The 20,563-nt window shown below is 45.8% G+C and overlaps 1 protein-coding gene across 1 annotated transcript in view; it reads left to right on the top strand.

The window, feature by feature from the left end:
• The first annotated feature begins 7,707 nt into the window (after positions 1-7,707).
• LOC126199413 (odorant receptor Or2-like) overlaps positions 7,708-20,563 on the top strand; it is a 58,085-nt gene continuing 45,229 nt past the window's right edge. Inside the window, exon 1 of the mRNA XM_049936331.1 lies at positions 7,708-8,510. Coding sequence (XP_049792288.1) covers positions 7,708-8,510 — 803 coding nt within the window. The remainder of the gene's footprint in view (positions 8,511-20,563) is intronic.

The following is a 20,563-nucleotide window of genomic DNA, read 5'->3' as shown; positions in this document are numbered from 1 at the left end:
TGTTGAAAATTGTAACTACTGTAATTTCGAAAGTTTGTCTGCCTGAAAATGTACTGTTGGCCCAAGCATATTGCAACAAACTGTGTATTTCTATCGCTGCTCGTTTAGTTTTTATTGCCGTTTCAAATATACCGGTCATTTTTGAAACACCCTGTATGTCACTTAAATTTCCCATATCCATATCGGTATTGACTCAAATACGGTCTCCGATCTATTGCAAACTTTCTGAATTAATTCAGATTTCATTTTGTATTATATCAAATCGCTTGATGGTAAACATCGTAATATACCAAAAAAGCTTGAAATTGGTATGTGTACTCGTCAAGCGTATTAAGAGACAGTAAAAACTTGTACTTACTGCCACCTCTCGTCTTCATTCAAATCACTGTCATAATTGGAAAGATTTGTTCACCATGCACGGGGATTTATGTTTACGTAATCGACAATCTCAACGTGTACAAAACAAGAGCATAATGTCATCTCCATCGATGAAGTCTTATTGAGTATATTTCAATATTACCCTCCAACTGAACGGGCCAGGATGTCTGAAGACTACGGTTAACTACGTAATGCTATAAAGTTGGTGATTCTTATATCGGAAATATGAGTTAAAAACTATGAGTTATAAACCGACAGGAGAGGTGGTCATTTCAAAGGAAAACTAAGAAAAATAGTAGACAGCGATGTTCGTAACCTAGACGTACCCTAGAAGCAGGAAAGATGACGCCCACAGGTGAACGCGATCCGGGATCAGCGAAATGATGGCTGGCGGTCGCAGATGTCCACAAACAACAAGAATGAAAAGCACTCTTAAATTAAGATCCTTTTACACAAGCGTGAAACGTCAATAAGAAACTCCAACAAAGGGCAAAGAAGAAAAACACAGAGAGAATACACATGATAATGTACAGAAATTAGTTTAATTTTAATTTATTCACCAGTATTTTACTATCCCCTTTGTTCTCTTTTTACGCAGATCATCTAACAGTTACTTACTAACAACTGAAAAATCGATAGTTAAACTACTTATGTGATCCGTGGCTAAGCCATATTCAGGTTTTCCGTGATTTCTCAAAATCGCTTGAAGTAAATGCTGGGGTCACTCCTTTGAAGGGTTTCCGCAGCTTTTTTTCCCCATTTTTCCCTAATCCGAGTGTTTCCCCCATGCCTAATGAGGTTAACCGTTAATTTTTGTTCCTTTTGAGGCTAAGAAACACCGTAAAATAGTTTTTTTACAAGTGTTATAATATCTACGAGCCAAGGAATAAAAGCAGGATTGAGGAATGTATATTTAGGTAGCCTATGTAAGGGAGAAGATTTGACGGCAGTATGAGACAAAGAGAACAGGAATCAGTTAGAATGGGGCCGCAATCACCCAGAAAGAGACTGACAGAGCGGTGTAACACCCCAGTCGAAAGAATACAGTTGGAGTAGGCGATATTTCCATACAGTTATTAAGATCATTTGAGAACTAAGTGACCATGGCAAATCTGTAACCGTCGTACTTCAAGAAACATGAATAATCTTAATACTGCTTACAATTGTGGGCTGCAACAAGACAACTAGTTCAATAAACCGTAGTTCCTACAGACTAACAGGACTTATCTACAGAATACTGAAACGGCAGGTATATGTTGAATATATGATTTATTGTAGAAACGAGTTTGTGAATATGTCAGCCTAATTTTATAGCATTGTTAGTGTTAGAAGACTCTGTCGACAACGTTTTCTGCAATTCACTCTTTGTAACTTTCAAGTTATAACGGGTTAAACGGAGGGACGACAACGTTATCTTCAGTTAGTACCTAAATCAAACTCCAGTTCTAAGTCGAAGCACAAGAAGAGAGTGCGGTGGCAGTAGAGAGGTAGCAGTCTGCAACCCTGATTGCCTTGTGTCGCTGAATGTGTACACAGAGCAAGCAGAAAAGGAAACCAAGTAGAAAATTCGAAAATCAAAACAACTACAGGGAAAAGAAACAAAAACTTTGAATTTCGTTGATGGCACTGTGTGAGAGACGGCGAAAATCCTGAAACATCTACTGAGAAGATCGGGTAACTTTTCTGTATACACACCAAACACATGAGACTATACTGCAAAACTTCATTTGGCCTGGAACTATTTTATAAGTCGACATCTGGCATATCTGGGCATAATGCATGATAAGACAGATACGTTTCTGAAGAAAAAATATCTAGCTATAGAAAACTATAATCATGTTGTATGGTAAAGTACTTTAACACTCAAACTTGTACATAAACCACATATCCACGATCGCACGGTATAGTTAAAGCTGTAGAAGCCAAAGAGCGTCTAAAAGCAAACTCAACATGAATCACAATAGCAGTGTTATATATCATTGACATCTACTTTCCCGGTGAGTCACAAGCTACCTCGTGTATTGCATGGCATCAACCAAGACCGGAATACTACTGAACTGGGATTCTCCGATTATTTGTGTCACATAGGCCGCTGATAGGAAAGGGGGTGCCGAGAGCGATCGGTGTTTTTGCTTTAGGCAGAGTTTGTCTCTAGCGCACAACAAACGTATGCGCAGTCATGTAAATAATTTGAAAACATATAAAACAAGCCAGCAGCCAACATCAATGTCGCTGGTCTAGCATACCGTTCACTGTCGAGTGCAAAACAGCGTCCCATTCCCCTATCAGGATGCGACAGATTCAAGAACTACAGTTGTACTTCAGCACGTCCCGCATATTTTGTTCATCTGTGCATTTTAATAAGATGTTGTTAGCAAGCTGACCATTAAGTTTACGTTGTGTGTTGGCGGGGTTGTAAGTGTTGATTGATGGAGCATAGATAAATGAATTTCATAAACGTTATTTATTTCACTTTAAATTCTTCCCTGCGGTTGAGTTAAGCTGTGAGGTTAATATTATTTGAAACAGATTCGTTTCTTTTTGTAAATTATTTTAATCAGATGTACTTTCATTCACTTGTACCGCGCTCAAATAGGTCTGTGGTTGGTGTTGGATTCCCGTATTGTTGGCTATATTCCTTCTGCATGAAAAGGAATTTTCTGTGTTTTTATAACTTTGTCTGACAGATGTCACGAGTAAGAGAAGTCTGATACGAATGATCAGCTGGTTTTGTAGATGACCGAGCTGATGTTAGAGAGTAGCTTAAATTATATAGACTAATGGTGTAAAATATAGTGTACCGGTTTCAATGACGTTTGTGCTCATTCAGATCATTTATTTTCACAGACCTAAAAATTTTATCGAATATCGAATGATGGTCATTCAGAATGTCATTAAATGTGTCATAATTAAAGAAAATGCCGTTACTGAAAGAGGATAATTTATCGTCTGTGATAACTTTATGATTACCGTCGGTTTAACTTCTTCTGGGTATCTCATATAATTAAATTTTCCTGGAGACATTTGAATCTCAATTTTATGTACGATAATGGTAGAAGCTGAGGAAATGAATTAACACTTATGCAACGTTCGGGATTTGAACCAGGGTCTTTTTGCTTAGCATTGAGGTGAGCTAGCCATTACACCGCCATAGCGGTAGAGGCAAAACAGCTCCCTAACACAAACTTAAATTCAAGTATTCAGTTTATTTTCCCCTTCTTAAATCGTCATTATTACCAGTGCTCTTCGGTATTGGAGTATCACCCCAGTATTGGGCGTAATGGGGAAATCTTGCCTGTACCTCACGCGCACGTGATCAGTAGATGATACTTTTTGCCATAGAAATTGACTGATTGTGGTTACTAATTTTACGAGCAAATACATGAACACCTACTGATTAAACGGGTTTTCGTACAAATCTGGAACCCAATGCAGGAGCGATTGTACGTGTTATGTATTGGACAAGCCCTTGGTAGTTTTCCGGCCGATATGTGGCTCCACAAGGCTACACACAGGTCACGAAAATGCGTCACGTTGGGGGCTGGTGGCTTTTGGGCTCAGTGTAGACGCTCACTGGCACCCGGGGTACGTTCCACAGGTTTCGAATGAGATGAATTTTGTGGTGAAGTCACAACAGGAGTACACTATCAAGCTCGTCAAACTAGACGCGTAGAACGTCCCCCCTCCATCTCCACACCTCCCCCTCCCGCAAAACCCCTCGCCGCCGGCCTGCATCCGTAGAACGGCGCCTGTATCGAGCAGCGTCGATTCCAGAAAAGACCCTCGAATTGGTACAAGAAGATACACTACTGGCCATTAATATTGCTACACCACGAAGATGACGTACTACAGACGCTAAATTTAACCGACAGGAAGAAGATGCTGTGATATGCAAATGATTAGCTTTTCAGAGCATTCACACAAGGTTGGCACCGGTGGCATGAGGAAAGTTTCCAACCCATTTCTCATACACAAACAGCAGTTGACCTGCGTTGCCTGGTGAAACGTATTGTGATGCCTCTTGTAAGGAGGAGAAATGCGTACCATCACGTTTCCGACTTTGATAGAGGTCCGATTGTAGCCTATCGCGATTGCTGTTTATCGTATCGTGACATTGGTGCTCGCGTTGGTCGAGATCCAATGACTGTTACCAGAATATGGAATCAGTGGGTTCAGGAGGGTAATACGGAACGTCGTGCTGGATCCCAACGGCCTCGTATCACTAGCAGTCGAGATGACAGGCATCTTATCCGCATGGCTGTAACGGATCGAGCAGCCGCGTCTCGATCCCTGAGTCAACAGATGGGGACGTTTACAAGACAGCAACCATCCGCACGAACAGTTCGACGACGTTTGCAGCAGCATGGACTATCAGCTCGGAGACCATGGCTGCGGTTACCCTTGACGCTGCATCACATACAGGAGCGCCTGCGATGGTGTACTCAGCGACGAACCGGGGTGCACGAATGGCAAAACGTCATTTTTTAGGATTAATCGAGGTTCTGTTTACAGCATCATGATGGTCACATCCGTGTTTGGCGACATCGCGGGGAACGCACATTGGAAGCGTGTATTCGTCATCGCCATACTGGCGTATCACCCGGCGTGATGGTATGGGATTCCATTGGTTACACGTCTCGGTCACCTCTTGTTCGCATTGACGGCACTTTGAACACTGGACGTTACATTTCAGATGTGTTACGACCCGTGGCTCTACACTTCATTCGATCCCTGCGAAACCCTGCATTTCAGCAAGATAATGCACGACAGCATTTTGCAGGTCCTGTCTGGGCCTTTCTGGATACAGAAAATGTTCGACTGCTGTCCTGGCCAGCACATTCTCCAGATCTCCCAGCAATTGAAAACGTCTGGTCAATGGTGGCCGAGCAACTGGCTCGTCGCAATATGCCAGTCGCTACTCTTGATGAACTGTGGTATCGTGTTGATGCTGCATGGGCAGCTGTACCTGTACATGCCATCCAAGTTCTGTTTGACTCAATGTCCAGGCGTATCAAGGCCGTTATTGCGGCCAGAGGTGGTTGTTCTGGCTACTGATTTCTCAGTACCTATGCACCCAAATTGCGTGAAAATGTAATCACATGTCAGTTCTAGTATAATATATTTGGGCAATGAATACCCGTTTATCATCTGCATTTCTTGTTGGTGTAGCAATTTTAATGGCCAGTAGTGTATGTGATGCCTACGAACAGGCGAAGTGCACGTTTCCAGTGTTCCACCTCGTCGAGCCTCCATTTTCCCGCTCCCACTACAGCTGTAATCGACGCCATTCGTTGGGTCAGTATGGTAACATGTGAGAATCTTCCGTTGCGGTGTCCCACGTTCAACAATGTGCACTACACCGTGTCCTACGAAACAATAATTTGTGTCTGTACCGAAATTGAACTCTGACGACGGATCGGCCACAGATAGACGTATATACTGTTTTATTGAGCCGCTAAGCTTCCGATATCCAGTTTCTGTGACGAGGTAAGGGTGTTCAGCACCTTGCAGACTACACGTGCTTTCAGCGCTTTCAGAAGCTTTTCATAACTAAAAAAAAAAAATAAATAAATAAAAAAAAGGTGGATTCTGAGTACTATGGGACTTAACATCTGAGGTCATCAGTCCCCTAGAACTTAGAACTACTTAAACCTAACTAAGGTCATCACACACATCCATGCCCGACACAAGACTCGAACCTGCGACCGTAGCGGTCGCGCGGTTCCAGAATGAAGCGCCTAGAACCACTAGGCCACTGCGGCCGGCTTTTCATAACTCTGCACGCGAATAGCCAAACAGCTTTGCCATTTCAGAGTTTCCCATTCCCAAAAGCCGGGCCATAACATTCTGCCCTCTGTCAATGTCGCTAACGTCAGTGGATTTTCCCAACCGCAGCACGTATCATCACTAAAAGGACTCACCATTCGTTTCTGCTCCGCTTAGGTACTTTCATTACCGCTGAAGCCGTCGCTCTACGAGACACCATCGAGTCGCGTGATGGCCAGTAGTCATAATGGCTGGGTTGAACAGTGTTTACCTATAAATCTCGTCTGCCAGTTTTTGAGACAAAGTGGAATTTAGTGCAGTTAACGATTTAAATGTGTAAAAAAAGGATCAGTACAAGAGCTTTTTTTATGATGGTTGGTGTAACCAACTATCTACATCTACATCTACATCCATACTCTGCAAGCCACCTGACGGTGAGTGGCGTTGGGTACCTTGAGTACCTCTGTTGGTTCTCCCTTCTGTTCCAGTCTCGTATTGTTCATGGAAAGGATTGTCGGTATGCGTCTGTGTAGGCTCTAATCTCTCCGATTTTATTCTCACGGTCTCTTCGCGAGATATATGTAGGAGGGAGGAATATACTGCTTGACTCGTCGGTGAAGGTATGTTGTCGAAACTTCAACAAAAGCCCGTACCGAGCTACTGAGCTTCTCTCCTGCTGAGTCTTCCACTGGAGTTTATCTATCATCTCCGTAACGCTTTCGCGATTACTAAATGATCCTGTAACGAAGCGCGCTGTTCTCCGTTGGATCTTCTCCATGTCTTCTACCAACCCTATCTGGTACGGATCCCACACAGGTGAGCAGTATTCAAGCTCAAAAAATGGCTCAAATGGCTCTGAGCACTATGGGACTCAACTGCTGAGGTCATTAGTCCCCTAGAACTTAGAACTAGTTAAACATAACTAACCTAAGGACATCACAAACATCCATGCCCGAGGCAGGATTCGAACCTGCGACCGTAGCGGTCTTGCGGTTCCAGACTGCAGCGCCTTTAACCGCACGGCCACTTCGGCCGGCAGTATTCAAGCAATGGGCGAACAAGTGTACTGTAACCTACTTCGTTTGTTTTCGGATTGCATTTACTTAGGATTCTTACAATGAATCTCAGTCTGACATCAGCTTTGCCGACGATCAACTTTATATGATCATTCCATTTTAAATCACTCCTAATACCTACTCCCAGATAATTTATGGAATTAACTGCTTCCAATTGCTGACCTGCTATATTGTAGCTAAATGATAAGGGACCTCCCTTCTATGTATTCGCAGCACATTACATTTGTCTACATTGAGATTCAATTGCCATTCCCTGCACCATACGTCAATTCGCTGCAGATCCTCCTGCATTTCAATACAATTTTCCATTGTTACAACCTCTCGATATACCACATCATCCGCAAAAAGCCTCAGTGAACTTCCGATGTTATCCAGAAGGTCATTTATGTATATTGTGAATAGCAACGGTCCTACGACACTCCTCTGCGGCACACCTGAAATCACTCTTACTTTGTATGTCGTTTTTCCGCAGTTCGAGATAACGAAGATGAAGGACGGGCACATCCCCTGGTCAGAGACGGCTCTGTGGATGAACGCCCGCGTTCTGGCGCTCGGCGGCTCCTGGCGCCCTCCCGGAGTGCGCGGCTTCACACTTTACCGGATCTGGGTGCTCTTCACGCAGTTCAGCTTCCTCATCGGGCAGCTGCAGGGGCTGTACTACTTCTGGGGAGACGCCAACAGGATCATCCAGGACGTGTGCCTCCTGGTCACCACCATACTGGGCCTCTTCAAGTTCTTCGTCTTCGTCATCAAGCAGGAGGACGTCTTCAAGATCGTGCAGACCATCGACGACCGCAGGCGGGAGCAGGGTAAACTGGAGAACCCGCGCATAACGTCGATCCTGGACGCGTCGTACAGCTCGGCCAAGACGATCACGGTGTGCATGGCCGGTGTGGGCGGCACCGCCCCCGCCGTCTGGGCCATCATGCCGCTAGTCATGCGGAGCTTGGGCGTCGGCCCTCCGGAGCGCGAGCTGCCCGCCATGGCGTGGTACACCAGCCGCGACACCGTCTCCCCGGTCTACGAGCTGCTGTACATACTGCAGTACTTCAGCATGCAGTACTCGTACTTCGCCGCCATGTGCCTCGACCTGTTTTTCGCGTGTCTCATCATCCACGTAGCTGCCCAGCTGGAGGTTCTCAACGTCAGGCTCAGCCAAATTCGAGAAAACTTGTACCGTAAAGACCGTACGAGTGAGCCGCTAGGAGATACCAAGGACGAGGATGTAGAGGAAGGTTCAGCATGGAGGGAACTGTCTGAGTGCGTGGAGCACCACAAAGACGCCATAAAGTGAGTCTAAACCCAAATTATTTGGCATATCTTGGCCAAAGCCTCCCATGATAACTGTCCTTCTATTGCTGCCTGCTGCTATAAATTCATGTCACTCCCACCTCTACTGCATGGCGGAGAAAAACTAAATAATAATGCCACTGCAGATGTCGAACCAAGTAACATGTTTGCAAATAATTGTTATTGTTGTCGTTTTTGTTGTTTCTGTTGTGGGCTTCAGTCCAAAGACTGAAATTATGCATATCTACATCCATTTGCACCTGCTTACCGTAACCATCGCTTGGTCTCACTCCAAAATTTTTATTCACCACACTTCCTTTCATTGTCAGCTTGACAATTTCTTCACGCCTAAGGATAAGCACTATCAGGTCGCCTGGTTAGCCGTGCGGTCTAACTCACAGCATTCCGGGAGGGAGGGCGTGCCGGTCCCCGGCACGAATCCGCCCGGCAGGTTAGTGTCGAGGTCCGGTGTGCCGGCCAGCCTGTGGGTGGTTTTTAAGGAGGTTTTCCATCTGCCTTTATGTATGAGAGCTGCTTCCCCTTATTCTGCCTCAGTTACAGTATGTCGGTGATTGGTATGCAAAAACTTTCTCTACGTATGCGTACACCGTAATTGCTCTACCACGCAAACATTGGGCTTGCACTCGTCTGGTGTGAGACGCTCACAGGGGGTCCACTGGGGGTCGGACTGCACAATAACCCTGGGTCCGGTGAGGGGCGGCGGTGGGGTGAGTGGACTGCTGCTGCAGGCTGTTGTGGGGTTGTGAACCACTGAGGGCTACGGCGGGGACGAAGCCTCTCCGTCGCTTCTAGGTCCACGGTTCCATACAATACAAGCACTATCAACCAATCAATTTCGTTCAAGCAATTTCAGAAATAAATTTCATTTTCCCCAACCCGATTTCTTAGTTATTGTATCCACCACTTTGATCTTCAGCATTATTCTGTAGCATTACATTTCACACGCTTCCAATCTCTTCTTGTCTGAACTGTTTATCGTCCACGTTTCACAGCCGTTCAAGCCTACATTCCAGACAACTACCTTCAGAAAAGACTTAAATAAGAGCACATTCCTCTTTTTTAAAAATCTTTTTCTTTTCACAGCCACACTGCATTTATATCCTCTCTCTTTCGACCAACTTCAGCTTACAACTGCAATCTCGTTTTTGTGCGAACTGTAGATAAACTTCAGTTCTTCGTATTTTATTTTTGATACCTTTACAGTTTCCTCCAGTCAGCACTGTGAAACGTTATGTCTAAATTTAAGAATGCTATAGACGTAGGTTTGTCCTTCTTCAACGTGTCTTCTACGATAATTCGATCAGTATCGCGCCGCGGGCTCCTTTATTCCTCTGGAATCCAAACCGAGGTCGACTTCTACTAGAATTTTTTATTCCTATTTAATTAACTCGTGTCATTATTTTCCAACCATTACTTACTAAACCAGTAGTTAGATAACATCACACCTGTAAGCAGACGTCTCCTGTGTTGCGGGAATTATTACGTGTTGTGGCTTGGCAAGACAGCCAAGCCACTATGAGGAAGCCGAAAGGCATGCGTTTAAGCTCACGCAGGCTGGCGTGAGGTCCGGAACAGGACAAGGACTTTATAGTAGCAAAGAACGTATGTAGCTGCTGGAATACTTAACTTTAATCCACAATTGGTGAACATCGCTCTTGACGGTACATGTTTTACAGCATCAATAGTAACTGCTAATGGCGCCTTGCTAGGTCATGGCAAATGACGTAGCTGAAGGCTATGCTAACTATCGTCTCGGCAAATGAGAGCGTAATTTGTCAGTGAACCATCGCTAGTAAAGTCGGCTGTACAACTGGGGCGAGTGCTAGGAAGTGTCTCTAGACCTGCCGTGTGGCGGCGCTCGGTCTGCAATCACTGATAGTGGCGATACGCGGGTCCGACGTATACTAACGGACCGCGGCCGATTTAAAGGCTACCACCTACCAAGTGTGGTGTCTGGCGGTGACACCACATTCCTCCCCCGCAAATTAGCGGACGGATGTGGTATAAGGCTTCCGCCCGCCGTGGAGAGGACCCCATGTTGGCGTATGCGACGAGGTGGGGAGCCTAACAACAGGCGAGGCTGTGCCACCCGCACCCTGCCATTCGGCCCGAGGGGAGCTAGGAAACGCCTGAAAACCTGTTCAGGATGCACGCCAACATGCGGTGTATGCGCCCGTAGAGAGACAGGAGGGGCCGAAGTGTCGACCTCCATCGGGCCGGGGCACCCGACGGGTGAAGACGACATATGTTCCGGAGCGGGCAAGAGTTCCACGTCGGAGGACAACTGGTCACAGGAAGCGATCGGCGGCGCGTGACCCAGGGAGGCGCCCGGCGGGTGCAGCGACGCGTCCACTGCGGGCGTCGCCGGCAGGAGAAAAGGCGGCGGCGGCGGCGGCAGCGCGTCGCAATGGGGGAAAATGGAAGGCAGCGTCGGAAACACCTGGGGCTGAGGCGAGCCAGTAGATGGGTCCCCAGGGCGCTGACCGGACGGCACCGTCGCTGAAAGCAGACGGGGAGCGGCAGATCTCGGGCGACGACAGAGGCGCTGCTGATTGAGATGCCGACGCACCTCACCAGAGGCCCCCAAAACCAGATACATAGCGCGGCCGAGGCAGCGAAGAATGCACCCTGCGAGCCAACGCCGTGAACCTCGATAGTTGCGATAGTAGACAAGATCGCCTGGGGCAAAAGCAGGTGGCTGCCGCTGCCCAGGAACCTGATGCGGCGGATGCAGCTAAGACATCAAGGTTCGATGAGGGTGACCATGGAGCTACTCAGCCGGCGAGCGACCATCGCGGGGCTGAGAGCGATACGAGGACAAAAAGAGCAATAACGCGTCCTCCCGAGAATGCGACTCTTTCAGCTTCAATATCTGTGACTTGGAAGTCCGGGCCAAACGTTCAGCGGCACCATTTGACTGTGGCGAAAACGGCGCGGACGTCAGATGTTGAATACCATTGGCCTTGCAGAATGACTGAAATTCTGCGGACATGAATTGTGGGCCATTGTCGGAAACAATAGTCTGTGGAAGACCTTCAATGCAAAAGATAGCAGATAACGCTTGGATGGTGGCAGATGACGTCGTGGAAGACATTCGGACTACAAAACAAAATTACTGAATGAATCTACCACAACCAACCATCGAGCATTCCAGAATGGACCAGCAAAATCGATGTGTAAGCGTGGCCAAGGGGAAGTGGCTTTTGGCCATGCAAAGAATTTCCGCGGTGGTGCTGATTGTTGTTCGGCACACGCCATGCAAGAAGAGTACATATGCGTAACGCAGCATCGATTCAGAACCAAGTACAGCGTTGACGAGCAAGTTGTTTCGTTCGCACTATATCCCAATGTCCTTGGTGGAGAAGCCGTAAGACAGAGAACTGTAACGAACGTGGGACCACGACCCTGGACTGATCATTATCAGAACGCAACAGCAAAACACCACGTCGTACAAAAAGTCTCTCCTTGTGAGCAAAAAATCGACGAACCAACGGATCCGTGATCCGTGACTTTTACAAGGGCCATTGCTTAGCAACAAAACGCAAAACGGTAGCAAGGACAGGGTCGGCAGCTGTGGCTGTAGCTACACGACGAAAATCAATCGGAAACGATTCGACCACGTCATCGGTTTCCGAATCAATGAACATGCAAGCAAGTTCGGAGGAATCGAATGCTCTATCCTCAGCAACAGGCAAACGGGACAACGCATCGGCGTTTCCGTGCTTAGCAGTGGACCGATACAAGATATCGTAGCGGTACTGCGAGAGGAAAATAGACCAGCGAATGAATTTCAGCGCTGTACGCGGTGGTACAGGCTTGGTCGGATGAAAAAGCGATGGCAAAGGTTTGCGGTCTGTGATGATGGTAAAGTGACGACCATACAAGAAATCATGAAACTTTGTAACACCAAATACGAGAGCCAAAGCTTCTTTCTCGATCTGTGAATAATTTCTTTGTGCAGACGAGAGCAATTTGGACGCAAAGGCAATAGGGCGATCGTGCGAACCATCTTTGTGCGCAAGCACAGCACCCATCCCGAAATCCGATGCATCCACCATCAACAAAAGGGACTTCCGGGGATCGAATGGCGTAAGGCAAGTATTGGAAAGCAACGCGGATTTCAACAGGCGAAAGGCGCGTACGCATTCCGTCGTCCAGACGAACGGAACACCCTCACGTCGTAAGCGATGAAGCGGAGATGAAATGGAAGAGGCGTGGCGCACATATTTATGGTAATAGTTGATTTTTCCCAGCACACTCTGCAGCTGCTTCAAATTCAGCGGCGAAGGCAAGTCTTGTATGGCACGGAGGTGCTCTGGACTGGGATGTATGCCTTGGGCATTGCGTACATGTCCCAGATAGGGTATGTCCCGAGCAAAAAACACACATTTGTCCTTCCGCAAGCGAAGACCATTTTGTCGCAAGACCTGAAATAATGTTCTGAGATTGGCTAAATTTTCTTATTCCGTCTTTCCGGAGATCACAATATCGTCCAGATAGTTTGCTGCAGTAGGGACCGACACACAAACAGTTTGGAGATGTTGCTGAAACAATGCAGGGGCGGTTGCACACCCGAATGGCAGTTGTTTGAATCGGTACAACCCAAGATGCGTGTTAACCACCAAGACTCGCTGGGATTCTTCGTTCACCGGTATTTGCAAGTACGTATCTGCTAGATCCAACTTCGAAAAATATTTACCCGGGCACAGTTTGTCAAAAAGATCTTCCAGGCGGGGCAAAGGAAATGTTGCAGTCTCTAGTTGGGGATTCACTGTTGCCTTGAATTCCACGCAAAGTCTCAATTTTCCGGAAGGCTTTTGCAAAATTACTAAGGGTGATGCCCAGAGAGAAGCCTGCACACGTTCAATTACACCTTGTGATTTCAAATTGTGTAATGTTCTTGCGACCTCATCACGCAATACGTGGGGAACATTGCGCGCTCTGAAAAATTTCGGTTGCGCGTTTACTTTCAGTTCCCAATGTGCTTTATAGTTCTTAGCGCAACCAAGGCCCGGTGCAAAAATGTCTGCAAATTCTTCACATAGACGAGAAACACTGGCTGAAGGCACAGTCCGGTTCACTGATAGGACCTGATTGACTATAGACAAGTTAAACAACTGAAATAAATCTAAACCAAACAAGTTCACTGCAGCATAAGAACGAAGTACGTAAAATGACACAAGATTTGTTTGTCCTTTGTATGTTGCAAGAAGGCTGCACTGTCCTAACACAGGGAGCCTGTGACCTGAATATGTAGTTAGCTTAACATTTGCGGCACGCTACGGAGGTGTTCCCAGCTATTTGTACGTGTCTTGATTGATCAGTGAAACTGCAGCTCCGATATCGAGCTGGAATGGTATCACTTTGCCGTTAATGTCCAAGTCCACAAAAAGTTTATTGTCCTGCTGACGACAAGAGCGACTGTCTCGTGCAACGTGAACTGACACTGGGACATATTCACTTGCGACTTGACGTGATTTCCGATGATGTCGACGCACACTATTTGTGGGACGAACACAGTCACTGTTAGAGAGAGTAGCAATGCGTGGAGTGGAATGAACTACATGAATTTCCATGGGCGAAGTGTCGCGAGCCTGAGTATCCTTAGCTCGATTCCGATTCAGGTGTGAAGCAAAAGGCCTGGAATGGTTGTAGGTGTCCGATCTGAGCTTTTTCTGGCAAACACTCTGAACATGGCCTTTTTTATTACAGAAAAAGCAGATAGCCTGGCGTGACGGGCAATTCTCACACGAATGTCTAGTAGCACACCGCGGGCATGATTTCACTGCATTTGCTGGCCGGCGCGGGACACGTGGCTGAGAGCCAGGCGGCTTTGGCGCGGCCGGGCGCGAGGACTATTTACTGTTCCATGCAGCTCGCCCGCGCGCCGGTTAATCTGACACACGGGTGGCGAAGTTTAAAATGATGCCTGAGCAAAGTCAAGTGTGTCCTGCCGATCCAATATGTCCAGCACTTGTTGAAGAGAGGGATTGACTAGTTTCAAAATCTGTTCCCTTATACGAACATCAGAAACGTTCTGTGCAATTGCATCACGCACCGTAGTATCTGAATAAGGGAGTCCACATTGACACTCAAAAGCACAATCCCTAGTAAGGCCTTGCAAGGTTGCAACCCACTCCCGATTAGTCTGACCTGCCATACGTTTTGTGCGAAAGAACGTATACCGTTTGGCAACTACATTGACTGATTCTTTGAAATATGCGTCTAATGCAGATAAAATTTCATCATAGGACAGAGTTGCTACGTCGCGTCGGGGAAACAATTTGACTATCACTCGGTAAGTGGACACTCCGACGCACGATAATAAGAAAGGCTGCCGCTCGTTACCTTGAATTCTGTAGGCGGCGAGATGGAATCCAAATTGGCGTGACCACTCCGTCCAGCTTTCCAGTGGCGCATCAAAAGGACGAAAAGTTGTTGCAACTGCGTGTTGTGGCTGCGGGAGCGGTGTAGCGGCGGCCGCCGCATCGTTTTCCATTGCACGTTGACCCTGGACGAGCTGTCCAAGGGCATCCAGTAAGGCCTGCGTCTGCTGATTCTGTAAGCGATAAAATTCGGATAGTACATCTGGAGATTGTGGCGAAGCCATTACACAAGTAAATCAGGGCAGTATAGTTACGAACGCGATTTGGGCTCGTCGCCAACTGTTGTGGCTTGGCAAGACAGCCAAGCCACTATGAGGAAGCCGAAGGGCACGCGTTTAAGCTCACGCAGGCTGGCGTGAGGTCTGGAACAGGACAAGGACTTTATAGTAGCAAAGAACGTACGTAGCTGCTGGAATACTTAACTTTAATCCACAATTGGTGAACATCGCTCTTGACGGTACATGTTTTACAGCATCAATAGTAACTGCTAATGGCGCCTTGCTAGGCGTAATTTGTCAGTGAACCATCGCTAGCGAAGTCGGCTGTACAACTGGGGCGAGTGCTAGGAAGGCTCTCTAGACCTGCCGTGTGGCGGCGCTCGGTCTGCAATCACTGATAGTGGCGACACGCGGGTCCGACGTATACTAACGGACCGCAGCCGATTTAAAGGCTACCACCCATTAAGTGTGGTGTCTGGCGGTGACACCACATTACGCACTTCATGAAGTCTGAGGATCTTTCCAAACAAATTCTTGTGCAGCTATGGACGTAAAACGCTAACCATTCTGCGACAGTCTTGCGGCAATGTGCACATTTGAGCTGATTTGCCCCAGCTAAATACTGGTTATGCTTGACAGGGTCCTTATTAAGTAAATTTACAGCAGGTAAAGTTCTCAGCTGAATTTGTGAAAGCGAGGCAAAATTTAAATACCAAGTCGTGGGTGGTTTCCAAAGAGAAGAATTTTCTATGAAGTGTACTGGGTAAAACTTTGCTACTAAATCAACTACTCTAAAGGTACCGTAGTGATATTATTTGCAAAGATACTCCATAAACAGAACTGTAGTAAGGTAGTAGACAAGTTGTATTGGATGGTGCAATGTTATTAATAATGAAAACAAGAGACATACGTTTTAATTTTTGGTAATGAAGATAACCCATTAATGAATTTTCATTCCAAAAGGTACAACACAAGCTTTTTGTATAAACTAGGACAATGGTGAGAAATAAAACATGAATTAAGTTTTAATCAACCTTTTCTTCTTAACTACTATTTCAAAAGGAAGTGTTCTAAATTATTTAGCTCAAAAGGGCTGTAGAGTAGACTTCGTCGTAGAAAAACAATGGAACTGTATGATACAGCAGCAACTTAGTCAGATAAAACCGTACTGCACAGTGAACCCACCCAAACATATTTGCTTGCGGACGAACGTACTCGTGTTCGTCGCTGATTGGCTTTCTTTGTTTCTCCGCAACCGCGCTGCAGTGCATTTATGAGCAACGGTTATCTGTAGAATTTTGCTAGATCCCCCTATCCTGCTTTGACACCATCGGGTCGCTTTCCTCTCCATATTTCCAACAAATTATCACAATGTACAAAAGAAAGTTTCAGATAACGTCAGTAGGATGGTCAAATTATCTCAGATTTCACTTGATTAAATGTATGGAAACTTCTTCAAATGTACAAAACATAGGATGAACCCCGTAACAAAGCGAAAGGACATCTGGTGTCTCTGATATTACTGATACCAAATAGGGTAATACCTTGAACGTAGTAGCATGGAATAGTTTTACTGGAAGGGTTCCAGGTAACCGTAATTGAGCGGTAAAGGAAACTCCTTAAAGAAGTTACTGCGACCTGTTTTCGAAAACTGTTTCATCATTTGGAATCGTTGTGTCTTAGGATTTGGGGTCGAGATGGAATAAATTCTAATAGGTGTTCGCATGACCGCACCAAGTTGACACGGATCAGTGGAAATAGAAAAGAACCATTCTAACATTTAGGACCTTGGCGTCACGGGGCCATTTTGTTTAAATTTAGAAAACCAGTATTTGTCTGATGCTGCGGAACAGCTATAATGCCTCCGTATAGTGATTAACGGAGAGCTTGCGAAGCATACCAAGGTGTATAAATGCTCATTTTTTTCCTCAATGGGTACTCGAAGGGCGTGTAGAGTCGTTAATGCCAGTACGGCTTACGATTAACACTTGCGCAGAAGTGCCATTTCCCTGCAGCCTACCCCCCGTCGTGGACATCTTGTGAATGACTTCCTTCAGGATAACGACATCGCTCGACTAGAGTGCCAACATGTTCTACAGACGTGAACCATATCGAAAATGCTAGGGACACACAGAAAAGGCTGTGACAAGCCAACCACTCTGACGGATCTACGCCGAATCACCGTTGAGGAGTGGGACAATCTGGACCAACAGTACCTTGATGAACTTGTGGATAGTATGCCAAGACGAATACAGGCATCCATCAATGCAAGAGGATGTGCTACTGGGTATTCGAGGTACCGGTGTGTACAGAAATCTGGACCACCACCTCTGAAGGTCTCGCTGTATGGTGGTACAACATGCAATGTGTGGTTTTCATGAGCAATAAAAAGGGCGGAAATGATGTTTATGGTGATCTCTACTTCAATTTTATATGCAGGTTCCTGAACTCTCGGAATTCGAGGTGATGCAAAACTTTTCTTGATGTGTGTATAATAATTGATTTAAATAGCAGAGAGGTGGCTGGCACTGGGGCCCAACAGTGCCCACTTTTGTGTGACCGTACAGGTCAGTGCTCACGGTACACTAAGTACGTGTGGAGCTGTGATAAGAAACGTCACTGTGACTCGCCGACGTCACAGGGTGGAATGCTGGCATGTGCATTCAAAGAGGGCGTAATAACTGGTCTCCTGGAGGTGAACTTATCGTTCCACACTGCAGTTCGTACAGGCAGCTCCGCTTCAACAGTGAGGCGTACATGGAACCAGTGGAGAGAAGAGGGATGTACGCAACATCGGTAGGGTATTGGAAGACAAAATATGACCACAGCGCGAACAGACCACCATCCTGCCTGTTGGTTCGTCTTTGAAGCACTGAAACGGGTCGCGGACATGCCTGCGTCGACGGTTTCACGCCGTCTTCTGCGGGCTGGAATGGCGGCACGCATGCCATTGCGTTCGCTTCCATCGGCCAAAAGGCCCTAAGCCGCAAACTGCAATTCGTATGTAAACGCGGACAGTGGCATGCTGAATGGCAAAATGTAGTGTTTTCAGACGAGTCCCGCTTCACCTTGTCCGGCAGTGATGACCTCATACGCGTTCGATGCCGACGTGGTGAACACAATGTGGTAGATTGTTAAGCGGCATAAAGGACGTATCCCAAGTGGGATGGTTTCGGTCACTGTTGCCTATAACACCTGATCTCGCCTCGTAAGTCTTGACGGCAATCTGAACAGCTATCGCTGCATCAGAGTGGTTTTACAGCCCAACGAACTGCCCCTCATCCGGCCGTTCCACTTGCCATGTTTCAGCAGGACAGCGTCTGACCGCAAGTGACGAGAATTTTGCAAGCCTCCTTGAAGGCCATTGCTGCCCAGTCCACCTCGGTAGCTGAGGGGCAGGCGCGGCAGAGCGCCATGCGAGGTGTCCGGGTTCGATTCCTGGCTGGGTCGGAGATTTCCACCCTCGGGGACTGGATGTTGTGTTGTCTACAATCATGTCATCCTTATCATAGACACGCAAGTTGCTGAAAGGGCGTTAAATAAACAGACTTCCACCAGGTTGCCGGTCTGTCCGACGGAAGAGCATAGCCACATGACATTTCATTTCGTCCCTTGCCTGTCCATTAGCGGTTATATGTCGCAGATCGAACATGTCTGGTATATGGTCGGTCTGCAGCCTCTTAGTTCAGGTACTCCTGCATCCTCAGGCGATGCTTTCTGGACACGCCTGCAAATCGCGCCGTATAATATTCCCCAGCAGCATGTTATCGTCTTTCAACTGTTTATGTATCGTAATTTCCGAAGTGGAGATTCAGGAGCTGGCCACTATTTGCGTAACAAAGTTGGAAAATGGCCTAATATTCACACAATGAATGGCCAGTTTACCAGCCCAATGCTCTTTAAAGGACTACTCACATTCGATCTGAGCGTGGTTCACCTCCGGGTCTCGCAAGCTAGTGCACTACACATTAAGCTACACGAAGCGATACTCCGGATACCTCACCACTTCTGTCGTCCTTCACTCCCTCCGCAACGTACTAAGGCAAATCTGCTAGAATCTACAGACAACGATTCAGGTGTGTTTTTCTCGCACTTACAATACCCTGTGTGATGTACTGTACTTACACGTAACCCTTCGTAATTTTGAAAAATATTTTATGTTTTCATTCTAATATTCATGTTTCATCGAGAAACCAACTTTGTGACGTCCGTTAAAGTAAGAGTGCTCGTTTTCTGTGTTGGGACGATAGATAACAGAGCTCTCCAATTTCCAATTTTGCCACCTAACGAAACACAGTTTATTAAGGAACATAGTCACCTCCCTGGAGTTGTGTCTCCACATTTGCTCAAACTCATAAACTGGAATTTTCCTTGAAATTTAACTTTTGCACTTGACTTTAATGAAAAAATAAATCAAGCAAGTACAACTTCTTATTTTCGTAAACCTTGCAAGAAGCTAAAAGTCAAATTAACCAGGAACTATGGTAAATCGGCCCTTCCAATAAATAAGCAAAAAGTTAAGTAATCACTTTTTCTGTTGCCGCAACCATTTCATTTACTTCTATTACATAACGTTATCATACATACATAATTATTTAAATTTCCTGTATATTCACTTCGCGTAGCAATATGATTTTGTAATATGAGACGGTGGGAGGGAACGATATGCTTTCAAGTAATGATAGCACACGTTACTATAAGACATCTTAATACATTGTGTAGAACTAATATACATAAAATCTGCTTAGTATAACAGGTCCTACATTGAGTTATCTAAGTAGAAAAAAGAAGTTTATTTCTTTATATGTCGAGCATAGGTGTCTAAATTGTGGGTAGTTAACACAGGATGGAATCTCCACCCCTCTCATTGAGTATATAACTGCTGATTTTGGTACGACATTCCTCGGCCAGTACGCTTGGGGTATTTGGTGTGCGAGCAGTTACGACCAACATTTTCCCTCGAAAAAGTCTTGCATCTGAGTCAATTACATAAATATAATATGACGACTTATAACTGCGAGTGAAGGAAACTGATGCATCCGTTCACAACAACGCTGTAAATTAGGCACAACATTAACTTGTTGTGCACACTAGCGGACCGGTTCCATTCGGAAAAGTTGTTGTTTTTTAGTTCAGGACAATATCAGAAAATCATTCTCTTACGACGTGATCAGTTAGTTGTAAAGAATAATAATGTCTATAATTTATTGTACAACATTATTTCAGAAAATTAAAGTATTGAGCACATATCATATAACAATGAATAGTTAAATGCTGGATTTATAGTCAGAGTATACAAAACGTAATCGATATTTTCATGAAAAAAATCGCAAGATAATAAACAACATGTAATGTTGTTACGATTCAAGAATTACAGAATGCTTTTAGTATAGTGTCAAAGAATAAATACTAAGGATTAGATCTTTGC

This window comes from Schistocerca nitens, chromosome 8 (assembly GCF_023898315.1).
Source record: "Schistocerca nitens isolate TAMUIC-IGC-003100 chromosome 8, iqSchNite1.1, whole genome shotgun sequence".
NCBI classification, from domain to species: domain Eukaryota; kingdom Metazoa; phylum Arthropoda; class Insecta; order Orthoptera; family Acrididae; genus Schistocerca; species Schistocerca nitens.
The sequence above is the reverse complement of the archived record's forward strand: the minus strand, read 5'-3'. Positions and strand labels throughout refer to the sequence as shown.